This window comes from Equus przewalskii, chromosome 15 (genome assembly GCF_037783145.1).
Source record: "Equus przewalskii isolate Varuska chromosome 15, EquPr2, whole genome shotgun sequence".
In the NCBI taxonomy this organism is placed as follows: domain Eukaryota; kingdom Metazoa; phylum Chordata; class Mammalia; order Perissodactyla; family Equidae; genus Equus; species Equus przewalskii.
Window position 1 is genome coordinate 50,093,997 of NC_091845.1, and position 23,477 is coordinate 50,117,473.

General features: G+C 41.8%; 1 protein-coding gene across 7 annotated transcripts in view; it reads right to left on the reverse strand.

The window, feature by feature from the left end:
- The window catches only part of STAC (SH3 and cysteine rich domain), a 150,723-nt gene that overhangs the window by 47,294 nt on the left and 79,952 nt on the right, over positions 1 to 23,477 (reverse strand). For all 7 annotated transcript variants that reach the window (XM_070577337.1, XM_070577339.1, XM_070577340.1 and 4 more), the window contains 4 exons: positions 10,170 to 10,270; positions 8,487 to 8,568; positions 7,270 to 7,385; positions 358 to 427 (listed from right to left, as the gene is read on the reverse strand). In XM_070577337.1, coding sequence (XP_070433438.1) covers positions 358 to 427; positions 7,270 to 7,385; positions 8,487 to 8,568; positions 10,170 to 10,270 — 369 coding nt within the window. The remainder of the gene's footprint in view (positions 1 to 357; positions 428 to 7,269; positions 7,386 to 8,486; positions 8,569 to 10,169; positions 10,271 to 23,477) is intronic.

Here is a 23,477-nt window from a genome sequence, read left to right on the forward strand (position 1 = left end):
AGGTCAGTGGGGGAAATGACATGGTAACAAAAAGGTCTGGAAGTGACTCTTAAATCCCAATATAGCTAAATCCATAAGGCATGAGAACTCAGGAGATATAAGACAAATATTGTATGGTCTCGCTTATATGTGGAATGTAAAAAACTAGACTCAGGGCATGTTATAGACAAATTACTGAATTCCACCAGTAATTATGGCCAGTTTCCCTCCAGATTGTTGAACCCTTGCTCAGATTGAGTTCCAGAGCTAGCAGAGAAGGAGTGACTGGAAGTCAACTTTCTCCGCCTGCTGACCTGGATGACCAGTGTGATTCACATATGTAGGGGGCAATGCATGATGCCCCACTTCCTCACTCACCGCTGTTGCTGCGTTTCCGTAGGTCGTACCCTCCGTCAGCTTCTTCAGGAACCTCCACAAGATCTGAAGTCTTGGAGAAAAGAGGGAACAGCGTGGAGTGAGCAATGTCATATCAGTGGGCCAACTGGGCAGGGATTTTGATGTCAATAGAACTAAGGTGGACGCTGTCTTAAGAACCCAATCATTGCTGTCTTGTCTGTTTGGCTAACTTTAGAGAGGCCATGTGTTCCCTCATGGACTGTCCCTCCCTTCAGGTGTCTGTTGCAGGTTCAAGGCTTGGCATATGACAGATACCCAATGAGTGTCAAATGAATGTCTAGATGCACAGTTCTCAGTTAGGCTTCTTCCCAGGAAGTGACAACAGAGAGAAATTAGAATTCCTGAACATATCCTGTTGTTTAAAATTTTCAGTAGAATTATAGCTCTTTCTATAGGTGAGTTTTAAATATTAATTATAAGGAATAAGATGCTCTACTGAGGGATCATTACCTAGGTATGAGTTAAATGCTATTCCATTGCTGCAAAAAATCAGTCACGTGTTGCTTAAGGATGGGGATAGGTTCTGAGAAATGCATTGTTAGGAGATTTCACCATTGTGTGAACATCACAGAGTGTACTTACACAAATCTAGATGCTGTAGCCTACTCCACACCTAGGCTACGTGGTACTAATCTTATGGGACCACATTGTATATGTGGTCCATCATTGACTGACAGGTTATACAGTGCATGATTATACTTATTTTGCCCTTGTTTTTTTTTTTTTAAATAAGAGAAGTCATAGCCGTTCTCTACTTCGAAGAATGACTTCTAAGTTGTTACACAATGAATTCTGTTGTTATAGAAATAATAACAATAGTAATAATACCTGCACTCTAAATAGTAATGGTTACCGATCATTTATCTTATAAGTACTTTATATGTATCATTTCATTTGTGCTTCACAATAATCCTATGTTAGACTTATTTGTCAGATAGGAAGCTGAAGCCCACAGAGAATCAGTAACTCTATTCTAGGTTCCAGAGCTAATATTTGGTGGAGCTCGGGTTCAAACCCCAGGCATTGTCTCCAGAGCTCATGTTCTTAAGCACTGTGCTTCATCCAGTGGTGTGCTGGAGCCGCTCACAGGTGCTGGGGAGAGTCTTCAGGGTCATCACATTGTTAGCTTAAAATTGGCCATGGTGGGAGTATTAACACCATGGAAATTGGCAAATGCTACAATGTAGCCTCCAACGCCAGCCAGCGGTTAAACATTTACCAGCATACCACTGATTTCGAACGGCCTTTTTCAAAGGGCCAGACGCCCCAACTTCTATCAGCTTGGTTCCACCTTCTTTTTTTTTTGGTGAGGAAGCTTAGCCCTGAGCTAACATTTTTGCCTTTCTTTCTCTATTTTTTTGTATGTGGGATGCTGCCACAGCATGGCTCAATGAGCGGTGGGTAGGTCTGCACCCGGGATCTGAACCTACAAACCCTGGGCTGTCAAAGTGGAGTGTGTGAACTTAATTACCACGCCACCAGGCTGGCCCCAGCTCCAGCTTCTTCAAAAGAGGAATTTAGGGGGCCTCAGAGGAGAGTCACATTTAAAAAAGTAATTTATTTATATCTTAACAGAGAGGGACAAGTTTGCCTTCCTGGCTTTCCTAGTCAGGTCTGGAGCATTTTGCACCACCCTCTGGAGACTGATTTTTGTTACAATTTAGCTTTAAGACTTTCTTCAGCTATTCTTACTTTCATGGCACATCAGAAATAAGAAAAACAATAAATGTCACAGGGTCTCTAAGTCACTGGTACCCTGCTCCTTTGAAGCTCACTATTTCTGAACAAAAGTTGCTATTATTATGGTAATTTAATCTTATGAAATTGAAGATTATTCATAAACTAGCCAACCAACTCGCAGAAAGTTTTTTGAATTTGGTTTCTGCTGGCCTTCCCAAAGCTTTCAAGCCTTTTATGCTCTAGAACATTTGAAAGCACATTAAAGGAAACATAACAATTTCGAAACAGCCAGGCAGCGACTTCCTGACATTGTAAAGCGAATGCTCCACAACCCTGGAAGAAAGTAAACCTGGGGGACAGAGCTTTGCTACGTGGGAACACGTCAGCTGTGGGACGCAACAATACCATGAGAATGGCAAGAGGCTGAAGTTCATTATCATTTGACCCTGCAGGAAGGAAGCAAAATCCATTTCAAGTACCAATCAATTGTTTCTGTTTTCTTCCAATGAGGCAAGTTGGACTCTGGGGAAAGAGTGATGTGGCAGATATTTAAGAATAATTTGATTTGTCTTTGTCTCCCTGCAGCTCTCAGAACAATGCCTTCACAGAGCAAAATTTCAAGAAATATTTATGGATGGAACCAGTGCCTGGAAGTCTAAGTGGACTATGACGAATGGATACCTTATTGACTTTCGGAAAACTATGCTTTCTGCGCCTAAAACCAGTCTGTAGGGTGCAGACACTGCTAGAAACAAAACTATTTTAGACATGAAAGCAAAGTGGACATCCTTAAATTGTCTCTCAGATGTTCTTGCTGCCGCTTAGCATGAGCCAAAAATGTGGAGACTAAAGTGTTCATTGCTGACCGTGTGTTTCTGAGGATGCCTCCCTGCCGTGAGTTCAGCAGAGCTCACAACCGTGGGAGCAGCCTTCTGCTTTCGCTGTGGGTAGGGCAGGGCCATCACTGGGGGACCTCCTCTCCATTCTTGCCTCCCTCGTCTGGCTTTCCATTTGCTCTTCCACCAACGCCAGCCTCTGACAAGCAAGGGAGATGCCTGAACTGGGAGTGGGATGAGGACATGTTGGCTCTCACCAGAGACATGGGAAAGGCCCCTTCTGTGTGCAGGTCAAAGAGGACAGATGTCTTCCTGCTCTGGTCAGCACTGTTTGTGTTTTTCTTTTGCATTTCTGCGTAGTATCTACAAAAAGTCGTCACTTGTAAGGGGGATGGCTACAGGCTGAGAGCCAGCTCTGTGCGGCTTTGGGGGAACCAACTTGTTGGCAGCAATGGCCTTCGTCACCCTCCTGAGGAAGGAGATGCAGCATGGTACATGGGGTTAGGGACATGGTTAGCATTCTTGAATCTCTGCTCCAAACTCCAGATCCAGCCTGGTAGCCACTGTGAATGTGTGATTCAAGAGCTGTTCACACAGAGGCGGAGCAAGAGCAAGTGAGGGCAAGCAAGAGAGAATATGAAAAAGAAAGAAGAGGGGGCTGGCAGGGCTAGTTTCTTGGAAATAAATGTACATCTTTAATTTAACTCAGTCTCTAACATGCATCAACATCACCTGGAGGGTTTGTTAAAACCCAGATTCTTGGGCTCCATCCCAGAGTTTTTGATTCTGTAAGTCTGAGAGGAAAATACAAATTTGCCTCTCTAACAATTCCCAGGTTCTCAGAGTCATGTTCCTAGAGACCGTGCATTGAGAACCACTGATTTAATTCATTCCCAGCTCTAGGTCCTTTTTAAAAGTCTAAGGATTTTGACGGAGGAAGGTGTTTGTTCATTCATTCACCACCTATTTAGCGAGAATCTACACTGGACTGGCCCAGTGAATCAGTGGTTCTCAAGCTTTGGTGGGTATCAGAATCACTTGGAGAACTAATAAAGCTCACAGAGGCTCAGGCTTGTTGAAGTGGGACACGGCCTTCGCCTTTATATTTGCACGAAGCTCTTCAGTGGATTCTGACACCCACCTAAGTTGAGGAATAACTGTTATAAAGTAATGGGAATAAAGTGGACAAAAAGTCCTTGCATCTAAGCAGCTTAGTCTAGTTGAGGAAGGGACTGGAGAAGAGAAAAATGAAACAAAAAAGTGAAAATTACCAAGAAATATGCAAATCACTAAGATTAATGAATTGGTTGCCATGGGTGCCCAGGGAAGAGGCACCCAACCCAGACCAGGAAAAGAGATGCTGTCTGCAGAGGCCGAGAGAAAGCGTGGGCAAGGCCTAGTAATTGGATTGAGCACGTCTATCCAGAGAGCAGCAAACTGTATTTGGGACAGAGGACATGAGAAAAGAAGTGTTGTATGGATCCCTGAGGATTCTGAGAATCCCTTCAAGAATCCCTTGTTCATTCTTTCTCATTCTTCAAGCATTTCTCGAGTGCCTACTATATGCCAGCCTAGGGTGTAGTGAGATGGATAAGGAATGGGGCCCTGATGTATAGTTACTCAGGATCTAGTTCAGGAGAGAGATGCAAAAGCAGATAATTATAATACAATCATCTATATCCTTTAAGAAAGGAGTTTTTGAAGGCTTGCGGGAGGAGCAACTCATCATGCTTGGGGGAGTCTGAGAACTCTTCATAGTTTGTGTAAAAACCAAGCCGGATCTTAAAGAATTTCAACGAGGAGGAACAGCATGTTCTATGGCATGGAGATGTCAAAGAAGTTGGCAAGTTCAAGGGATGGTGGGTCTTTAGGGTAGGAACAGACCCTATATGCCATTCTAAAGAGTTTGGGCAAGTCAACGGAGTGTTTCAATCAGCATAATACTAACGTGGTAGGGGACACAAAAGGTCTTTCTTTAAAAGATGATAAATCTGGAGGTATTGCTAAGAGTAGACTCAAAACAAGACAGTAGCACAGCTATTCCTTTATAATGATCTGGGTGAGAGATGATAAGGCTCAAAGTTCCAGCATTGCTGATGACAAGGAAGGGCCTTTTCATCTACATTTCTGAGTTCTGAATTACAGGACCTAATCACCAATGGAGCATGAGTTTAGTTTGGACATACTGATTTTGAGATAACTGTAGGACTGGTCTGGCACTGTGCAAGAGGTTTGGATTGGTAATACCTATGGGAGTCATTAGTTTAGAATAGTGGGTGGATAAGAGGGATGCGAAAAAGATAACCAGGAAGAGCATGTAGAACAAGAAGATCAATCCAAAGCAGACTCCTGGGAACACCCCGACTTAAGGAGTGACTAGAGGACACATCAGAAAAGACAGGCTGAGCAGAAGAACAGAGTGGAGCCCTTGATTGATTCAGGGGTTTCCTACAGAGGCTGAGAATGGGCCCTGTTAAAGGGGGGCTCTGGGAAATGCTCTTCTCAGATAAGGTATTTGCCTGTCTGATGGATTATACTCTTGTTTCATTTCATAATAACTCAAGTTCAAAGAAAACCCAGCTATGGGCTAGATGCTGAATGAAAATAAAACAGCAACAATGTCCATGTATTGAGTACCAATTATGCCAGGCCCTGTGCTAGAAACTCTTATTATTATTATCCAATCCATTCAGCCAGAACATAGTTGTATACAATATAAATCCTATCCATATGCACTTTGTATGCTATCATCACATTTAGCACCATTTCTATCCTTCTTTCACTAAATGAATTAACATTATCATTGGGACTGCCAATTTGATTTATAGCCTCCCTCGGAAGATCATCAGGATCAGGTATCTTCAGATGTCACAAATTACGCCCTCACTGCTTTGAGGCAATGCCTACTGAAGCTAAACATTTTCCATCTGTACATTCACATGATATAGTTATTATAATACCCTGAACACAAATATGCTATGTTCTTCTTCTTAATAAAAATAGGAAAAGATACATAAAAGAATATTTAAAAAAAAAGCGCTATCATCAGCTTTTTTATCTGTTACTTTTGTCTTCAGAAATAAGTTGGAATTCTAAGGGTAAGGAGCCATGTCCTCCACTTCTTTTGTGTCGCCTACCGTGTTAGTAAACTGTAGGTGCTTAATTCACATTTGTTGAGTAGAAGAAAGAACTAATTGACATCAATTTTATGTATAGCAAAGAAAAAGATTAAATATTATTTTTGGTTCTTCTCTTTTAGAAATCAGTGGAATCCATGAAGAACACGCTTTCAGTGAGTTTAAAGATGGCTTCCAGGATAACCATGTGGCATCTGTCAGAGGACCTACATACCTACTTATTCACCTACCTGACCTATGTATCTATACACAGTCTATAATCTCTGTTATTTTGTGGATTCACTCACAGCCAGGAGGGAGCTCCTTCAGCTCAGCCCCTGAGAGCCCTTTCCAGGGGGTACGCCCTGCCCTTCTCACACAATCTACTCTAATCACTTGATGTTGCGAAGACCCAGTGGGATAGACCATTTGGAGGCTCATCTGTGTCTTGCCTGGAAGTTCCCAGTCCAGCAGAGGCTGCACCAATGGAACTGATAACTGAGTGCAAGCTATCCTAACTGGAAATGTGAATTGGAAGGTCCTTGTCACCGCAGGAGAGATGGTGGTCTTCCGTATGTGCTTCAGAGTTGTGTGGCAACTTGGGGGCGTTTATAGAAATTCTGGTTGGGACAGCCAGGGACAGAATTATGGTAGTAGATCCCAGAGATGCACAGAACACTCATTTTAGATCTGATAAAACACAGGAGAGGTGCTTGGGAGGGTGAGTGTCTCATGGAGAGAAGCCCCACTAAGTCACAGGTCTAGTGCCTCTGGGGAGGGCAATTTACTGTGAAATCAAGGGACATACTTTGCCTTAGAGAGAAAGGACTGAGACAGTGTGAGAAATGGCTTATTCTTGAACTGGGATGTAGCTGGAAGGAGAACTGGACACAGCTGGATCTTCCCTGCTTCTGCTCATTGTTTGGGCCAAATCTTTCTATGTGTTGACTGACATGTTACCTAATTTTGGTGCGAGGGTTGGGGGGAGGGAGTTTGTGGGAAGAGTCAAGGAGCATGGGGCCAAAAGCATGATCTCTTGAGAAAAGTCAAAGATCTCTAGGTGTTGGCAACAGAAAATTAGTCTTTAGTGCCCAAGGCACTTTGGGTTTCCCTGTGGAGGCTGCCTGACCCCCCACAGACCCACTCTCATGATGCGTTTAGGTGGAACCCCTCACACTGCAGTGCCTGAGGCCCGCCCTGCCCAGGAACTCTGTGGACTGAGGCAGGAAGAGGACAATTACAGAGGTTCTGTGAGGCGAATCAGAGCCACTGCCGGAGCTGCTCTTCTTTGTTCTCTGGGCCAGGGAGGTGCCGAAGCGGAGGGTCTCATAGACGGGGTCCACCTTATTGCCACAGGCTGCAACAGAAGAGAAAGCATATCTGAGACAAAGTTTTCCTCAGTTAACTGGCAGGAACATAGCCAACCACCTATCACATCTCTTCGGTTAGCAGCAACTGAGAAGCAGGTTCTGTACCACAGACCCACCAACCCCTGGGAAAATGGGGCTTTTTGTGGTCAAGCTTTCCTTGGAGATGAGTCCCCCATGGCATGTGCCCATTTGTCAGGTCCCTCCACTGCACCCAGGACTCTCTGCTCCCAAACACTTCCTGATTGGTTGGTTTTCCTCTTTTGCTAGTCATCTCCAGGACTCCAATTTCAAGGTTCTTCCCGGACACCAGTTTTGCTTCTTGTGTGAGGCTCTGCTCACTGAGGTACGAAGCCCTGAGACACGAAGTTTGCAGTAGGAAGCCAGTATTTTCCAAAGAATTTGACATTACCAGACTTCATGAATTTCTAATTAAAAGCTTTCCAGTTTATAAATTTCTAGTTTAAAGCTTACTTTCTCCTCCCAAAAAAGGCCAAAAAAAAGCAGAGATTTTCAGAGAGAGAGAAAAAATAGAAGTAAACTGAAAGATACTGTTAAAGAATAAATTCAAGCCAGAAATATCTATAAATAGACTTTTTTTCATCCTCATTGAAGAATAACTGATATTCACTGAGTTCCTTCTAAGCAATGGTATATAATTTATATGTAGTTTCTACAATCAGGAAAAGCAGCCATGGTATTCTCATTTTGCAGGGTCTGACAGGTCACGTAACTTGTTCAGGCACACAGTTGGTCAATGGGGAAGCTGGGCTTTGAGCCGGGTCTGTGGGATGACACACTTCATGCTCTTTGCACTCTACCATGCAGCTGATGAGAGGTATAGTAACTCAGCAGCCTTTGGGAGTTGGGTGTTTTTCGAGCTTCATCAGGGACAGGATGAAAATGCCTAGTGAATTTGGTCTACTTTATGTTTCCCCTTCAGCAAAATAAACAAACGATCATAACCCAATCAGCCACCAAACAAATGCACAAACACACTCCACTGAGTTTGAAGCCCTGGGAGAATAGCAGCCATTAATGCTGACATTGCTGCTCAAAACCCAGTTCAGCTCAGCAATGTTTCAACTCACCAATGGGCATAACTTCTTTAATGCATCCAAATTGTTCATGAATGAGCAAGGGGGAGCTGTAGTAACGCCGAAACCCTTTTGGCTGGAGAGAGAATGAGAAAGAGACAGGCCTAACATCACTGATGAGATGGAGGAAATCACACAAAAGCTCTAAAAAGGAAACCAGTTGGTTTCTCCAGGGGCACCTCCCTATCTCCTTTTAAAATGCTGACTTGTCCTATAATTCATCCTTGGAGGCGGGAGGTACAGGTGCCAGTAAGCAAGCTACACTCCATGCAGAAAGCAAGCCCTCAGCCTTGCCCTTCCCTGTCCTGTTTCTCTTCCTTCTGCAGCCCGCTGCAGCCTCCCGTGTGTCTGGGCTCCTCGTTATCTCCCAGGATACAAATGGACTGGCATGCATTTATTTCACTACAGCTTATTATTGTGGTTTATTAAAATCATAAAAGGCCGGGGCATGGGAAAGCAGACCTCAGAGGTAGGCCTAAAGGCACTTCTATGTCTGATTAGCTCCACCCAGAATCATTTGCTTTGTGTTCTAAATTTCATTCTGTTTTTCTGACCTCTCATCCATGGTCTTTGCCTTGGCTTGTGGAAATCACCATTGGAGGAGGAAGGGAACAAGTGAGGCAGGGGTTTTAGAGAAGAGGACATTGCCATCAGAGTAAAGAGATGAACTCTCTAAGCATCTCAATTTACCATATCCCAGTGTTGGGAAGAAACTTAGTTGCCCAGCCCCTATTAGAATTAGAGAATCCTCTCCAATGTTCTTGGTAAGTTGTATCTTCCTTGAACACTGTCAGTGATGGGAGGTCGGAGGGTAGGAGGAGCTCTCACTTACCCCGGAGGCAGGTCTTTGGTGACATTACCTCTCATTGTTAAGACTTGGTACCTACTGATCCTTGATCTTTGTCCTGGAGCCACCATGGACAAAAAAATTCCTCTTCCTTGTGAGAGGTCTCACATTTTTTTAAAGACAGCTATCCTGCCCTAAGTACTTCTAGGGTAGACATTCTTGGTCCCTTCTACAATTCTTTGGCTATCTTAATTTCAAATATCCTCAAAAGTGCTCTTTTTATCAATGTGTGGCACCAGTACTAAAGCCCACACTCCTAAAATGGTATGATCAGCCCAGAATAGGCCAGGACTATCCAACCTCCCTTGGTTTGGCCACCTTGATCTGTGAAAGTGGAAAAGAGTTTTATTATTCTCTCCATTTTTGGGGGGGTGGTGGTGGTGGTTAATCTCTATCCCATTCTCGACACCCAGTGAGCTGTCAGTCCATTAAGCACTAGGGTGACCAACCATCCTAGTTTGCATAGGGCTAAGGGGGTTCCTGGGATGATGACTTTCACTTTTAAAACCTGGACAGTTCCAGGGTGTGGCACTTCCTGTGCTAAAACTGAGAAAGTTTCAACCCAGAACAAGTTGGTCACCCTATTTAAGGACACTGAGTCCTTTTCACATGTGGGGCATTCATCTTTTAAGTTGACAAAGCTCCTCCTCTTCTCTGTCATTATGCCAACTAGGAAGCCAAGTTGGCCAGCTAGGGATTCTGGGGCGACTTTCCTAGTGTCCACTTCTCAGGGCGCTGCAGGAAAGGAGTTTAGATGAAGTAATCCCATCAGGGCAGACAGGTGCCCTGTGCAGGGGGTTTTGGGGCTCACTCCTTGCACAAGCTCTTACCAGCTTGCCCATGCACCGCTGGGATGCCAGGCCGTCCATGCACTTGTGGTGGATGCTCATCTTACAGGCCTTGCAGCGCAGTCCGTGCTTAGCGTTTGTTCCTGTCAGATATACGGTGAGCTTTGGTTAGGATATAACCAACCCTTTCTTGGTGACTAGTACGAAATCCCTGAAAAAGTTGCTATTCCCACAATCCAGGTACTTCTTCCCTGTGACTTTTGTATAAGCTTTCAAAGTGGACAAAATATTATAGTAGATTCTTTTACCTTCTCCCACATTTTCTACCTAAGGTATAAGCTCTGGTTTTCCCCTGGATCCTTCCAATTCATTACTGCAGGAAATCTCAGCCTCCTCCACTTTCATGGTTCTCTCAATTCAAACTAGCAAATTCCACTTCCTTTGCTCTTCATATAGGTCACCCCTTTCTGCTCTTCTATATGTCTTGCCGAGTGGTGCAACTCCTGAAATTTTCCCCATTTTTACCTGAATTCCCATCACAGAGTCTGAGCTGTTGGACAAAATCTCAGGAAAATGACTGATAAAGGGGGAACAGTATGGTCTTTGTGAACATGGGACTGAAGGCACTTTAAAGTAGGGGAGAGAAGGCTCAATCGGACACCAGCTCCTGCCTGGGGACAGAGGAAGAGGAAGCGGGTGGCAATGAAACCACTGCTGTAGTGAGTCACTTAGCCTCCTGGGACAAGGTGCCACAACAGGGTGAGAAGAAAGAAGGCAGAGGAGGAGAGGAGAGGCAGAGAGGCATCTCGGCAACCTCATTGCTGTGCTAAGACCCAAGGCAGCAGCACTGGAAAGGCGCTGGGAGGACAAACAAGAGGGAAGGGTATGGGAGCTTCAGGAAGATGGAAGTGGTGTTGGACACCTGCATTTATTGATTTAGAAAGTGGTTATATGGAGTCTAGGAGGGGATGTTAACGTGGGATGTTTTCTGTCTCCGTTTAGTCCAGAACAAGAGTATGTGGGACAATAGGTGTCATCTGCTCTGCCACATGGAAGTGAGGTGGTAGGTTCCCAAGGAGGCCTCAAACATGAGGTGCCAAAATGGACTTTACAGCTCTTAGATGACCAAAGATATCAAGTATATATTAGAAAAGAGGAAGAGAGCTGGGAGATTGGGGAGAGGATTTCTTTGTACAGTTGTTGAGGCCCTATTAGGTCCATCCCTACTCCTCTAACGTAATGAGTAAGATGGCGGTGCTTTCTTTTCTCCTTAGTCCTACTGAGAGGGGTTTTGAGGAGACTATTTGGAAAGCTTGGCCTATGTCCCCTGGAGTCTGTGGGACACACAACTGTGGCCATATTCATGCTTGGGAAAGTATAAAAGTGAGAGATGTGGATGACCAGTGGTCCTGTCAGCTTACTGAGGAGAGACGGTTGTGTAGGCAAGGCCTGCACTTTAAAAGCTTGCCAGGAAAAGAATGTGTGAGTACTTCCTGTGGATCAGATTTGGATCATGTGGAATCCTGCCCAAGAAGAGCACTAGGAGAGGCAATGAGACTCCCTGTATCTCAGTGGAGGTATGGGAATTAATATGTCCATATACCATGAGACATGATGCCACAGGTATCCCACTGTATATTACAGCTGACCATAGATGCAAAATGAGGATAGCCTAAGATATGTAAAACCCACTCTCTTCTCCACCATTGCTTCCTCATCCAAACCACCATCATCCCTTGTCTGGACCAATTCCTAACTGAACTGCCTTTATCCATTTTTGCCATCTTCCATGTTTGTACAGTGACCAGAGTAATCTTTTAAAAGTATACTTGAGTCACCTCCTTCTCTTGCTTAGTCATCTTTCAGTAGGTTTTGTCTGTCTTTCTGATGTTATACAAAGTGCTCACGATTTCAGCAAGACTTTGTATGATTTGGTGGGAGCCCATATTTACCTTTATCTCAGGCCACCCCCTGTTGTTTGCGATGCTCTGCCGCAAGGCCTTCTTCAAGTTCTTTGAATGCACAAGCTCTTTAATTCTTTACGGTCTTTATGCATGCTGCCCCATATGCCTGGAATGCTGTTTATACCAATCTTACTTAGCTAGCTACTCCTCACCCTTCCGATCTCCTGTCATTTCTTCAATGAAGTTTTCTTGGAAACATTTACCTTCCCTTGTCTAAATTATATTTTTCCTATTATTCTTTCTGACAGCATTCTCTTGTTATCTTTCATAGCACTTATTAAAATTATTATTTATTTAAGTTTATTTTGGTCTACCTTTCCCTCTCAACTATGAACTCAATGAGGCTAAGGGCTGAGTCCGTTCATTTGCCACTGTATACCCAGCTCTGAGTATTATGCCAAATAAATATGTATTAAATAAACTAATGAACAAATCTTTTATAGTCACATAAGTATTGAAACAGTGGTGACTACTTTAGATAACACGTGGAAGTTGATTCATTGATGGTGTAGAAATGGCATTCAAGAGCTGAAAGAGGGCTTGAAGATCATCTGTCTGTATGGCTTTATTTTACAGATGAGAAGCCTGAGAGTCCAAGAACGATTTGTTCCAGATCAGAGGAGGTCCTGCCTAGTTTCACTCTTTCACTGCTTGACTCAAGCATTTCTTCCCTTTTTTTTGGTTGTTTAACTACATTAAGATGCACTTGGGGATAATTAGATGATGAAATGAGAGACTACAAGAACCTGACATTCAGCTGGGAAAAGCAACAGGCAAACTTCTGACTGGACAAAGACCTAAACACCCTTCAGGAGGTGTTACCTGAAAATTCCCTTCAGGAAAGCATCATTTAACACAAAGCACGTCTGCCGTTATAACCATAGAAAGTCAAAGTGACATATAAACACACCATAAATTACTGGGTATGTGTACTTGTTCATAAATACTAGTTGGAAAGTCTCTTTTCCTTTTTGAGAATAACCACTTAGCTGAAAGGCTGCAATGCCTTCAAAAGACTGAACTTCGAAAGAAATTACTTATTTTTTGCTTTCAAATTAGAGAATGCTATTTGTGCCCTATGTGAGAACGTAAGTAAAAGCTTCAAAGAGAAAAGTTATTTCATTGTGTGCTGGACTCTGAAATAGCACCATTATATATTAAGGTATATTTTCCTTCAGACCTGAACACCATAATTTCAGTTTTCCTTGTCTGTTCTAATACACTCCAATGTTTGGTATGAGTCAGACCATCAGTAATTATTTGTTTTTAGGTGTTCCAATTCCTATTGTGGAAGAACAAGGTGATTGAAGAGGAAAGTGTGTATTCTGTGGCTCAGAGAATAGTTCAAAGGAATAATTCACCTCACAGCAGTGTTGTTAGTTACTGTGGCAAGCTATGGGGGAGCTATGGTCTGACTTCTTCTATTACTAGTGACCTCCTTCTCAAAGGCATCACTTAATGTGACCCTTATGCCTCAACAGAGTGGGAAAAACATGATTTTAAATTTTAATCTGTCTTGTGCTGGCTCTTTAAACTTAAGAACGATACTAACATTCCTGGATCCTTACCTGTCCCACCATCAAACGGGAATAGTACTAACTACTCTCAGGGTTTCTAATAGTAATAGTGTCAAAATATATACAAAGGGGTCTGCATGGGTTTAAATACTTGGAAATATAAAGGTGTCACTGGACTTTGAGTAAAAATGGTGGACTGGCCACACTGGTTTCCCACTTATTCACATAAAAACTCCAATAAAATTATAGTCCAAGAATGAAAAAATGGTATAACCCAAATAACCAGGTTACTGGGAGAAGTTTCAAGAGTAGAAGAAAGTTCAACATGTATTTGGAAGGTAGAAAGCAATGGGAGATGTGGTGAGGAGTTTAGTAGAAGAGAAAAAGATTGGATTTCCCAATAGCGACTTGGAAACAAGAAGGTCATGCAGCTTTAAAACTGTGGAATTTCAAAATTCTGAAAGAAAAAAATAATTTCCAACCTAGAATTTTATACCTAGCCAAATCGCCAACAAGTATGAAGGCAGAATAAATACATATTCAGATCTTCAGAGATTCAAAATATTTACTTTCCACATACCCTTTCTTAGAAAACTACTGAAGAACTTGATTTAGAAAGATGAGGGAGCAAATCAAGGAAGAGGCAAATATCAGACCCAGTGGACAGCAGAAGGACTGACACACAGGAGAGGGAAATGACACGCCCAAATGACACCTCTGCAATAGCCCTAGATAGGAGCTGCAAGATGAAGGAAAGCAGCAGACTTGGGAAAAAATGGAACTTAAAAGTTTATCAATGCTTTTGAGGTTTGGATTTTATAATAGACATAACATTTGACAGATATATGGGAGCATTTGAAAAAACAATTATAGGTGCATGAAAAGTTATGGAAATGAGGAAGGCAATTTCTAATTTGAGGAAATATAAAACCTGTGTAAGGAAAGAAATGTAATCATAGTGTGATACTTGAACCAGAAGTTAGCAATAGTCACAATAGTGTATAAATTGGTCACCTAGTTAGCACAAAATTATGATAAAATTACTTGGGAAGATGAAAGCAAGGGAGCAAAGATGGTCGTATAATTCTTTGGTAAAGGTGAGAGCAAGAAAAAAGGGAACAAGCAAGGGGTGTTGGAGGTGCAAGAGATGAATCCTCATCTTCTATAGCAAGAAGCTGAAAAATGTTTGATTAATCAATACGTAGTAGGAGAAGCACAGCATTTAGAAATAGTGAAATAAATGTCAGAAGAAACAAAGAGGATGAAAGTGGTTGCCTTTCTGAAGCAAGACAGTATCCATTGTAGTATTTTCAGTACCATTGACACCATCTTTAAACTATTCTCATGTTGAACTGTGAAAAAAAGTGCGTAAAAAATGAAGCTGCTGAAAACTGGGTCAGGTCAGCGCTTTGAAACAATGTGGCCTTCGGTATGTGGAGATGTAGAGAAAACATGGGGCCAGCACATCACATAAGCCATCAGTTCTTTTCTGGGATTTGAACCTCTGGGATAAGTCTAAGATAGCTTTATGAGGTACAGTTGAAAATTGCTAAGAATGTTAGTTACGATATTCAAATAGAGTTTGGAACGGATCAATCCAAGCCAATACAACACCGATTAGCTGTCAGGCACTGGGCTGTTTTATGAGCATGGTATCATTTACCACTATGGATAAGTGACCTGTCCATAGAAAACCAAGTATTGAGGCTCTAATGAATGAAGAGGTCTATACATAGATGAGGGGAGAAAATATTGAGGGAATTTTTCTGAATGCAGATGGCTGAATCGACTGCACTGGGTGACAGGCTCTTTTTTTTTTTTTTTAAATGAAATTGGTTACATATGTATCTGTAAAACAGTCGGGCAGACTCATTTTGATAAGATTTTGCCATCGAGGCTTTGCTTAACGCTTAGTCAAATTTCATATGGTCTCAGAGTTAAGGATAAAATAATGGTTTACAGTTGAAATCACTTATGTATAAAAATAATATGGAGAATAAATAAAAAATAAACTTGCATAAGAAAAGAAATGTAATCATAGTATGGCACTTAAATCAGCAGGGAACAATGGTTATAATTGTTACTAATAATTAGTTTGCTTCTAGATTGTACAACTATAGAATTACTCCTGCAATTTATTTGATTAAAATTAATGTAAATTAGAAAATAAAAAAGACTTTTTACTATGGTTTGGGAAAAAAACTTAAAAAATATAGAACTATATATATAAAAATAAGAATATAAATATATTCATAAATATTTCTTGGAGTACATAAAATATCTATAAATGATTCAAAGGTAAACACAGGTAAGATAGTCCAAAGACTCTCCAGGCCCGTGTTCTAGGTTTAGCTACTGGATTCCCCTCAACCTCCAGTGGTAAACCCATGGCTGGGAGAGAAAACTGCAAGGGATGCATGCATCAAGGGTGGCAGAGCCTAGGGGCTGGCCTGGTGGCTCAGCAGTTAAGTTCGCACATTCTGCTCCTGTGGCCCAGGGTTTGCCAGTTTGGATCCCGGGTGCGGACGTATGCACTGCTTGTCAAACCATGCTGTGGCAGGCGTCCCACATATAAAGTAGAGGAAGATGGGTATGGATGTTAGCTCAGGGCCAATCTTCCTCAGCAAAAAGAGGAGGATTGGTGGCAGATATTAGCTCAGGGCTAATCTTACTTTAAAAAAAAAAAAAAAAAGAGTGGCTGATTCTAGAGAGGGCTAGAAGCCCATGTCACAGAAGGGTCTCAAAGCTAGAGAGATGAGAGCAAAAGCAGTGGGTGAATATTTGGTCCCTGGGCAGACCAGAGGCATTAAAGGGCTAGGGACTCTGCAAATAGTAGTAAAGATGGCAGAGTTACTATTTTTAAACTAAAGGCTATAACAAAAGCTCCACTGGATAATAAAAACAGGCATTATAATGCAATTAGCATTATTCACAGGGTGTTTACCCTTGAATACACAGTAACACAAGGAATGAAACAGAGTCATGTGGGAATCAGTTAAGAAGCCCTCCGTGATGTGACTTCTGCCTTCTTTCCTTGCTTCATTTTCAACATGCTCCACCTTGGTCTCCTCCTTTCTTTTACCAGATCAGTTGTGGTTCCTGGCAAGGGTGGCTGGATCAGGCCTCTCGAGGGTTGCTCACACTGTCCTGCTTCTTCTCTTGTTCAACTGCTAAACAGCCTCTCATCTTCTCGTATCCCCTAAGAGTATTTTCCAAGGCCACTTGCACATACAGCCTCCCTCCTTCTACAACTATAGGACCCGCCACTCTCTGTTCTCTCACCCTTCCCTGAGAATCTATCACAACAGACCCTTGACATGGAACACTGGTTTATTCCCCTCTGGAACCTCTGTGGCCAGGAAAGTCCTTGGCACAAACTATGTTACTGTCCATCAGGAATGATCAACCTGCCCCGGCCTGGGCCAGAGAAGTGCCCAAGGTAAGAATGCTGAGGCTCATACTATGGAAAGAGCTAGATTTCTTTTTGTGACTTCCTGACTCCTGAGGGCTTGTCTGAGCACCGAGGTCTAGCCTGCCTGCAGGTCTCTGCTATATGGGTTCCCAACTGATAGGTCTTGCTTTTCATACCAATGCTCCAATGTGGCCTCATCTTGGCTCACTAGGACTCCGAACTCGCCAAGCTCCTGGCCTGCATTCCAGGTTGTAGACTGTTCCATTAGATGCCTACCTGACCTAGGAAGTGGGCTGAAAGCTAATTCTGGAAATCACTCTCTCCGTCTCTCTTACTGGTTTTTCATACCCTCCTCAAAGCAGATGTTGACAACTATCTGGACCAGAATCAAATTAGCTGCACGCCATGACTTTTGTCATTCTGCTTGCGGACTTCTCCCAGCCACCACCTACACTGACCTCTGCTTCCTCCTGGTATGAGTTCCTGCCATGGCTCCCAGATGACATACTATAGCTTCTGTGAATGGTACGTTACCCTGACAGAGAGATGCCTCAGATTTCTAATATTGCATTTACTTCATATATATAACCCAGAAGTGTCTGCCACTCTATACCCAAACATACCTGATTATGGGAGTGCGTAAGTATAACAATTTAGCCATGGTTTCATGTACTGACACAATGCAAAACAACTGACCTCACACATATGAATGATGGCCTGAATGATCACACGTGGAATTTCGATTTCTGGGACAAGAATGCAGAAATTCTCTCTCTTTAGTGCCATTATTAAAAACTTGTGGCTTCAAAATCTCAATATTCACAGAAAGATTTGGAGATGCCAACATTCCATAGTGGAATTAAAAATAATACTTACAGAACATGGGATGTATTCCCATTACTTTTATTCCCTAATTCTCTTTGATGTCAAATAAGAATATGGAGACATTTCTAAGATTCTGAAGCCACATGAAGGCAGCTAAGCCAAATGGAGTCACTGTGCATGATTCTATCCCTTCTCGTGGACAAAGGGTGATTTGAAAGAAAGATAAATGAATGGAGGACAAAATGAGTAGAACTAAGATTGAAGGAGTTTTTCAGTGAAAATGCAAACACACACACATTTGAGATGAAAGAACATTGTACAGAAATCAGAAACTTGAATTCTCATTCTGATTCTACAGAAAGGAGAGAAGGCAGGAAGGAATTAAAAATTATTGAGATCTTGCACATTGTGTTAGGCAATTTCCTGAATATTTCTTCATTTTATTAATAAATATTACCTTTTATATGCAAAACATTATTTTAACTAGAGGAGGCAGGAGTAACTGATAACTTCACCGGAAAAGAATGAACAAATGTTGAGTTGGGTGAGTATGTAACTCTGTAGCTGTGGAGCTCAGTATTGGAACTTTTCCCCGCTGTTATTATTCCTACGGTCCTGTGAGGTAGGGATTTTTGTTCTCTTACTTTTACAGGTAGTGAACTGGGGCCCAGGGATATGCAATTCATGAAGAAGAGGCAGGAATAAGGTCCAGGACTACACAACTTGGAAGCCCAACTCTCTTGCCCTCTCCCCACTGCCTCCCGCCAGCAATCTGCACATCGGCAAACCTCTACGCCGGTCTGGCCTGGATTTCTTCTGCTGAAGTTGAAAAAGTAGAATTAGAAGGACATTTATGGCCCTCTCAGCTTTGACTGTCTCTGATAATGATAAAATAAAGGCACAAGTATATAATCACCGTCCATGAGGATGGGGTTGGAGGGTTGGAGGAGAAGGAGCAAGGAGTTTCTAGGCACCAAAAGTTTTCCTTAGAAGATTCTGGGTCTGTCACTGTTCCTGTCTTAATACTTTCTTTAGAAGAGGCATTCTGATCCCATTTGTGGTGGGTTACAAATAGGCTCTCATAGTTGATGAACGTGAACAGGAGTTTTCAGGATGAGCTGGCCACTGTAGAGATGTGCGTCCATGTAACAGACACGCGTAAGAGATGATGGGCTCTACTGCTGCAGAGCCCAGTGCAGGCCCTTGAAAACATGCAGAGAGAAACCGTGGGAAATAAAGAGTCCTTCCCATGGCAGACTTTATTCCCAAACCCTCTAAGCTTGTGATGACTTACATGATTAATAATGCATTAGGAGTCAATTCTGCAAACACATTAGCCAATATAAGTGTACTCTGCTGTTTCTAGGTCTGTATGCACTTATTGAGGGACTTATTTTTTGTTTTGAAAATGACACTGATGTCATAAGTGCCCTTAATAAAAACAGTGTTCTCCTCTTGGTTGACCCTTTTAAAAGGAAGAGAGGAGCCAGGGTAGAGAAGTACAAATGTAAGAATACAAAAGTACAAAAGTATGATAACTATTAAAGCTTCTATGCATAAATTGTATTATATTTGTATATTCATATCTGGATATGTATGTATGTACATGAATACATAATATATAAGATAAACAAAGATATCATGGTGGGGTGGAAAAGTTGGGCCTAAGGCATCAAATTTTAGATAGTAGTCCTTAGCTCTGAGATCTTGGACAAGGCACTTGATCTCTGAGCCTCAGTCTCCCCATCTGAGAAGGGGCGTCATGATCATAAATTGGGAATATCAAGGGGCCCTCTCTTTGGTAAGTATAACTCATCATGCCAAAGTAAGTGGTGATCTGGCTAGAAGGTGCATCACCCGCAACAGTGAATAGTGACGTTCCCTGAGGTTCTGATTTCCAGATTCCTTAAGGCTGAACTGGACATTCCAAATTTAGGATTTGATCATGCGTGACCCAGATAGAGCATAGTCTAAGTACATCATTCTACTCTCCAGTGTGTACTACACCCAAACCCCTCCCTTATATCTCAGTTTACAAACAAGCAAGTTGATCCTTGCTTTGTAAAACTTTACTCAAATACTTGGAAGATTCACAGTGAGTTAACATCTGTGCCAATCTTCCTCTACTTTGTACGTGGGATGCCTCCACAGCATGGCTGGTGAGCGGAGTAGGTCTGCACCCAGTATCTGAACCCGCGAACCTGGGACTCCGGAAGTGGAGTGCACGGAATTTAACCACTCAGCCATGGGGCTGGCCCCCAAATCTATTAATATTTTTATTTAAATAATACTTAAACATTTATGTATAATAATAATGTATAATTATATTTTGCTTATGTATTAATGTGATAAGTTAATTGTTTAAGGACCTCTAACAACATGAAGCAGACCAAATTGCTAAAAGTTTTAAGAGCCATGGCCAAACAGAGAGAATTAGAAGTACTGGTTAAAGCATGCATGAGCTGTTAGTGTGCACAAAATCGACCCCTCAGCTTTCTAGGAATACGTCTACAGTGCAAAGGTGGGTCTTCTTCTGGAGAGGTCTCCCAGGGATCTGAATCAAAGGGCTACACTGGGAAAGGATTGACAGTGAGGAGAGAATATTTAATAAAACAGCACAACGAAAAAAGCAAACCAAAAATGAACGAGTACACACTCTCATTCACGTTATAGAAAAATGGGCAACTGAGACATCACATTTCACATTTCAGATCAGACTAGGATTTGGGAAGCTTCGGCAAGGATACTGGAAAAGCTGTCAGAACTGAGAATGGCAGTTCTACAGACATTGGTGGGTCCCTCCCTGGCCCTCATTCACTACTTTGATTTTAAGGAAATGGGTGAGAAAGAAGAGGCTGAGGGTTGGAGAGAACTGTGGAGGTTAGCTTTCTCTGGAGAGTACCCCCTCCGGAGGGAGAGGGGACAGAAATACTCTCCTGTCCTTCTCTCTGGTACCAATCTCTGCCACACTGAGCATGCCATTGGTGATATTTTTATGACATTCACTGCAGCACTAGAAACACTTCCTTATCATTTGGTACAGTATTTTTAACCATAGTTTGGAGGCTAATCAAGTGAAGACATAACCAGGAGGAAGGCAGATAGCTCCCAATGTCTTCTTTGAAAAACACCTATATTCAAAGACTCTGGAGATTTTGACAGAAGGGTAGAGGATCTCTCCAGAAGAAAACTCTTCACAATGCCAAGCTTGGCTGTAAAGTTAGGAGGGCTATTTTTTTTCTTCTGAGGAGTTAGACTAGGGTCCCGCAAAGTTTCTCTGTAAAGGGCAAGAGAGTAAATATTTTAGGTTTTGCAGGCCACACAGTTTCTATTGCATCTAGTCAACTCTGCCATTGTAGCATGAAAACAGACATAAATAATAAGTAAACAAATGGGCATGGCTTTTAAAACTTTATTTAAAGACACTGAAATTTGAATTCATATAATTTTCATGTGTCATGAAATATTATTCTTCTTTGGATTTTCTTTCAACAATTAAAAACTGTAAAAACAATTCTTAGCTGTGGTTATATAAAAATAGGCAGTGGGCCAGATTTGTCCTGTGGGCCATACTTTTTCCCCCCAGTATTTTTTTATTGAGGCAGAATTCACACAACGTAAAATTAACCATTTTGAAGTAAAAAATTCAGTAGCAATAGGTAGGTTCACAATGTTATGCAACCACCACCTCTGTCTAGTTCCAAAATATTTTCATCACCCCAAAAGGAAACCCTGAACCCATTAGGCAATTACTTCCCATTCTTTCTTCTCCCAGTTTCTGGAAATCAGCAGTCTCCTTTCTGTCTCTATGGATTTACCTATTCTGGATATTTCATATAATTGAAATACAACATGTGACTTTTTGTGTCTAGCTTCTTTCACTTTGTATGTTTTTGAGGTTTATCCACATTGTAGCATGTATCAATATTTTGATATTTCATTTCTTTTTATGCTGAATAATATACATATATATATAATTATTCATCATTAGAAATAGCTATTAATCTAATTAGTCAGATTAATAGACATCTCATTCTGATTTAAACTATTAGTAAACGTGGGAGAGGGATACTTCCATAATATAATGAAGGATACACCTCTGAAATGAGTCTCTGTGATACTTAACAAGGAAACTTTAGAAGCTTTCTCTTGCCAGTCCACCAAAACTGCTCTCAGCAAGGATACCAGGTACCATGATCCAGCTACATCCAAAAATCTAAGTTCTTCCCACAGCTGATCTACTGGTAGCATTCGACAAGGCTGGTCGTTCTCTCCTCTTTGACATATTTTCTCTCTTGGCTTCTAAGATAATGCATTTTCTTGGCTTACTTCCACCGCACTGGTCACTATTCCCAGTATCTTGGTTGGTTCCTCCTCTCCTACCCAATTTTTAAACATTAGAGGGGCTGAGGACTCAGTCCTGGGTCCTCTCCTCTTTTTTGTCCATTCTTACTCCCTGGGTCATATCAGCAGATCTTATCTCTTTAAATACTATTTATATGCTGATGATGCCAATATTTATATCTCTTACCTAGACAAGACTCTCGAACTCCAGATCTACTTCGCCACTTGACTACTTGACATTTTTCTGCTTAGTTGTCAAGTAAACATTTCAAAGTTAACACGTCTAAAATTGAATTAGTGATATTTCCCTTGACACAAACGCCAGAAACTATTCAACCTACGGTTTTCCCATCTCAGTTGATGGCAACACCATTCTTCCAGTTACTTGGACCAGAAACCTTGGAAACATCTTTGGCTCCTATTTTTCTCACACAGCTGATGTGCAAAAAATCCTGCTGGGTACTTCCTTTAAAATATATTGAGAATCTGGACACTTCCCATTTCTTCCTATTATACCTGGACATCTTACCTGAATTATTGTAATATCCTAACTTTTCTCTCTGTTTCAATCCTTGTCCCATCCACCAAAGTCTATTTTTCACATAGTAGCCAGACCAACCCTTTGCAAATATAATTAAAGTCCTCTAATTACAAAGTAAAAGCAAAAGTCCTTACAATGGCCTACAAAGTTGCACAAATCTCTGCTCCCTTTCCTCTTTGCTCCTTATTTACTCTGCTCCAGTCCCACACTGGCCACCTAGCTGTTACTTAAATGCCCCAGGCATGCTCCTGCCTTAAGTTTTTGTTCTAGTTGTTTCCTTCACTTTGAATGCTCTTTCTCCAGAGGTCTTTCACTTTCTGCAAGTCTTACTCAGATCTCATCTTCTTGACAATGCTTACCCTGACCACCGCATGCAATACTGCAACCTGTCCCCTGCCTCTCTATTCCTGATCATTCTCACCCAGCTTTACACTGTTCTTCTTTCCATATCATTATCAACTTAGAAAATTCATCCATCCATCTATCTATCCATTGTTTCTCAACTAAATGCCAACTCTGCAAGATCGGCAAAGATCTTTGAACAAAGATCAATGAACACATTGATGCAACCCAAGTGCTTAGAACAGAACCTGGTACAGGGGAGATGCTCCATAAATATTTGTTGGATGAATTCCTATTTAAGTTAGAAAGAAGACAAAGATGGCTGATGTTACTAATACTAAGCACACAATGATAAAATAAGAAGATGACGTGTTGAAAGGATGCCAATTTTCTCCAAATAGTTCT